General features: G+C 39.4%; 1 protein-coding gene across 1 annotated transcript in view; it reads right to left on the reverse strand.

The window, feature by feature from the left end:
• The window catches only part of rnf8 (ring finger protein 8, E3 ubiquitin protein ligase), a 9,837-nt gene continuing 5,717 nt past the window's right edge, over positions 1 to 4,120 (reverse strand). The window contains 4 exon segments of the mRNA XM_008276778.1: positions 1 to 292; positions 294 to 381; positions 384 to 404; positions 2,740 to 2,944. Coding sequence (XP_008275000.1) covers positions 220 to 292; positions 294 to 381; positions 384 to 404; positions 2,740 to 2,944 — 387 coding nt within the window. The 3' untranslated portion in view covers positions 1 to 219.

Here is a 4,120-nt window from a genome sequence, read left to right on the forward strand (position 1 = left end):
TTGCTGTGAAAATGCATAGGAAGAAACTTTATTCCCATTGTCGAAAATAACAAAACAGCTTAGAATTTTACAAAAAGAAACACAAACCACAGCTGAATTTGGTTATTGGACTCATGATGAGAGCAAACTTTGTGTACGATATCCTAAATGTTCCAAGAATATTATATAATAATATAGAAATGCAAAACTCAACACCACAAAGTCCACTGAAGAAAAGGGCTAATCTTCAAACTCTGCAAAGCTTTCAGCAGAGTAAACACTATTTGGAGAACTAGAGTCCAAATGGATGCAGATCCACAGAGATCACAGAGCTGAGGTTGCGATCTATGGACGCCATGCTGTCAATGTTGCTGCTACTGCTCCTGTTGTCACCGTGGATCACATCATCTCTGCAGTGTCAGCTGCTGGAAAACACAGAAAAAGCATTGTATGACTACAATGTTCCTCTGAGTAACGTTCAAGTCCTGTACATGACTTTGATTGGTATTCTACATCTTACTGTAAACAAATCCAATGAAAAGACCTGAGGGCTGTACTATGAAGCAAGACTGTCAAGCTGTGTGAAGGTGGTGCTGTTAAAACAAAAAAACAGCAAACATTTTATAATCGCTGACAACATGTTGAACAAATTCCTTCTTTTCTAGTATAAGTTTGGGCAAATTACATACTGTTCATATTTGATGTGAAACGTAAATGAGCAAAAACAGTGACTGTGACATGTGCAAAAGTTTGGACTCAGCACTGAGTAACCCCATCTGTTAAAAGCTCCAACAAAATCAGCTCAGACCAATCAGTGGTGTATACGAGGTGTGTCAGAAAAGTTTCAAGGCTGGTTTCACAAAAGATATATTTCAAATCCAAACTACAAACTACAAGTTTTCCCCTTTGAACTAATCCCCCTGGAGTCTAACGCACATTCCCAGCCTTCTCTGCCACACTGCCATGCACTTCTGGAAGGATTCTTCCGGGATCCTCCACAGCTCCGTCGTCACAGCCATCTTAATGTCGTCCACGCCTTCAAAACGGGTCCCCTTGATGACCCCTTGAGCTTGGGGAAGAGGAAAAAATCCCACGGAACCAGGTGGGGTGAGTAGGGAGGTTGCTCCATGTTTTTCTCAGCCAGGAACCTTTGGATGCTCAGGGCATTGTGAGCAGGTGCGGTGTTATGGTGAAACAGCCACGACTTGTCCCGCCACTACTCTTGTCTCTTCTCGCGCACTGAACAAAGCAAACGCCACAGGATCTCTTTGTAGATGTGCTGGTTGATCTTCTGAAGGGGAAAACTCATGGTTGATAGTTTGGGTTTGAAATATATCCTTTGTGACACCAGTCCTGGAATGTTTCTGACACACCTCGTATATTACAGATCTACAGTACCACTATGGAGAGGGATTTGATTTATTATGTGTGTATTTTATTTTGTTTGCTGCAATTGATCCTTTGAACATTTTTTTTGTATTTTAAGGTAATGTATTTTAATTTTATTTATGAAACATGTTATAAGTGTGGTTGTGATTCTATGGAAATTACTTTAAATTTAACCCATTAGCATCTGTATTCTAACCAACAATCTTATATTTATTTGCAGTACACACATGCTATTTTTCTACATGTGTTTATCTGGGAAATGCACACTCATTTTCAGCCCCACCTTTACGTTATCATCCTGATTCAGTTATGCATAGCGTTCAGCGCTTTTGGAAGAAAGGTATTTTTATTGTTGTAAGGGCACAGCATTTCTAAACTAAGACATAACACAGAAAATAAGACAGACAGAAATGTCTCATTGTTGTGTCATCTTGTGTTTGAAATTTTCACTTATTCACTTACCCACAAACCACCCATCCCTCCCCCTCACACTCAACCAACAAGTATTTTTGGAAATTGCGTGCAAAGCCTAGACAAGTGTAAGCAGTGAGTGTAACTACTCTCAACACCTTGAAAACCATATTTCTTTTACTGCCTAAAAATTCCTGAGCATCTTAACCACACTGTGTTGCAGTCACTAATCATTGCAGTTGCGATCTGTGTCCAATGGAGGGAGACAGAGACCACCAAATACATCCATCCATTATCTATACACCGCTTAATCCTCATTAGGGTCGCGGGGGGCTGGAGCCTATCCCAGCCGACTTAGGGCGAAGGCAGGGGACACCCTGGACAGGTCACTTGTCTATCACAGGGCCACACTTCGAGACAGACAACCAAGCACACTCACATTCACACCTACGGACAATTTAGAATCACCAATTAACCTCAACATGTTTTTGGACTGTGTGGGAGGAAGCCGGAGAACCCGGAGAGAACCCACGCTGCACGGGGAGAACATGCAAACTCCACGCAGAAAGATTCTGGTGCCCCCACCGGGACCCGAACCGGCAACCTTCTTGCTGCGAGGCAACAGTGCTACCAACTGCGTCACCTTGCAGCTACTTTCATGTCCATTTATGTATTCTATTGCTTATTCGATTTATGTGGACTGAATTGATATATTTCCAGCCAGATATTCAATGTTTATTATTGTATTATATGCTTTGAGATATTTTTACAGTATTACTAATATTCTGTTGTACTTTATTTCCTTTGTAAACCACATACATACGCACCTGTAACCTACTTTGATATTAAAAGTGGCTTTGAACTTAACTCTCCATGCCCATCTCTCTGACCGGAGCTCTGTCGATAAATACTATCAAATCAGCAACAACATCCAAAGTGTCCCACTCTATCACATCTCACCTTTCCTTTTACGGATGAGGGCCTGCCGCGACGCCTTCATGTCCAGACTCAGGTTTTCCACCATGCTGTCGATGCAGTTGTCCAGTGCCAGACAGCGGGTTTGAGACTGAATCACCTGTCGGCAGATAGGGCACTCGTCTTTCTTTTTACGCCACTGCTTGATGCAGTAACAGCAGAAACTGTGAGCACAGTTCAGGATGACTGCCTGCAGGGGATATCAGTGAAGATGCCACAGTTAGATTGATTTTAAAGATTTGTGTCTACCTCACAAAGCAGCACAAAGACAAAGACCAAGTTGTAGATGTCTCATTCCATCTCAAATCTATATTTTAGAAGAGTTTCTTCTCGACCATCTCTAGTTTGCCTGAAAGTTTTATTTATTTATATAATATTGATATTTATAAAGACATGTGAAATTTTAGCTTGATATAGAAAATACTTTATGAGATCAATAAAAAAGGGAGAGAAAAAAAGCTTGTTGAACCACATTTACATTATTGAGCACAGATAAACAAAAACGTTAATAATGAAGAAGTCAGCCAGTAATATTTTATAAACCATATGTAGTTGCATATCACAACAATACAAAGCAAAACATATAGCATACTTGTTTTATAAGAAATTCTTAACAGTGGTAAAACAGAAGAGTTCTGGTTCTCCAAATATAACTAAGGAAATATATATATATATATTTTTTATTATGGTCATATTTTTCATTTTCAGACCCCAAAGATGCTGTGAGATATTGTCATGAAGTCATAGCCTCACATTAAAATGTGTGAAAAAACATTCTGAAAGCAGATATATGGGCTTTTTTTTAAAAATTCATTTATCTCAGAAAGTACAGTTGTGACTTGACAATCCAACACTAAATGTAAAACCTTCTTTTATGTCAGATAGTAAGGCTGTCAGATTGTCAAGATGGAGGTTGAGATACAAGGAGGGCTTGATGCTTGAAGGGTAATTTGTTGTTAATATTCATTGTTTATAGTTGTTATAATAACTAGTGTATTGTTAGAACACTATGCATCGCTGGATTTCACACCTAACTGAGCGATGCGCTTGTGCACGGGCTCATCGGTTGACATCAAAGGTAAGTATATCTGTTGGATTGTTAAATCAGATAATATGCTGTTATCCTTGTTTGTGACATAAAATGTCATGTCAGAGTCGGATTCCAAGGCTGTTAATATGTTAAGGCTATTTTTTATGGGTTCCATTTGTTTTTCCTAAAAACTTCGGATAGCAAGGTTTGCGGATAGTTAAGGGTCGGATTATCAAGTCACAACTGTACTTGATGTATCAATCTAATTTTACAGATACCACCTCAAATATCCATTACAATAACAAAGTTCTAAGCAAATCAGGGATGGTCAGGCAG

The sequence above is a fragment of the Stegastes partitus genome, unplaced genomic scaffold (assembly GCF_000690725.1).
Source record: "Stegastes partitus isolate 25-593 unplaced genomic scaffold, Stegastes_partitus-1.0.2 Scaffold80, whole genome shotgun sequence".
Lineage (NCBI taxonomy): Eukaryota > Metazoa > Chordata > Actinopteri > Pomacentridae > Stegastes > Stegastes partitus.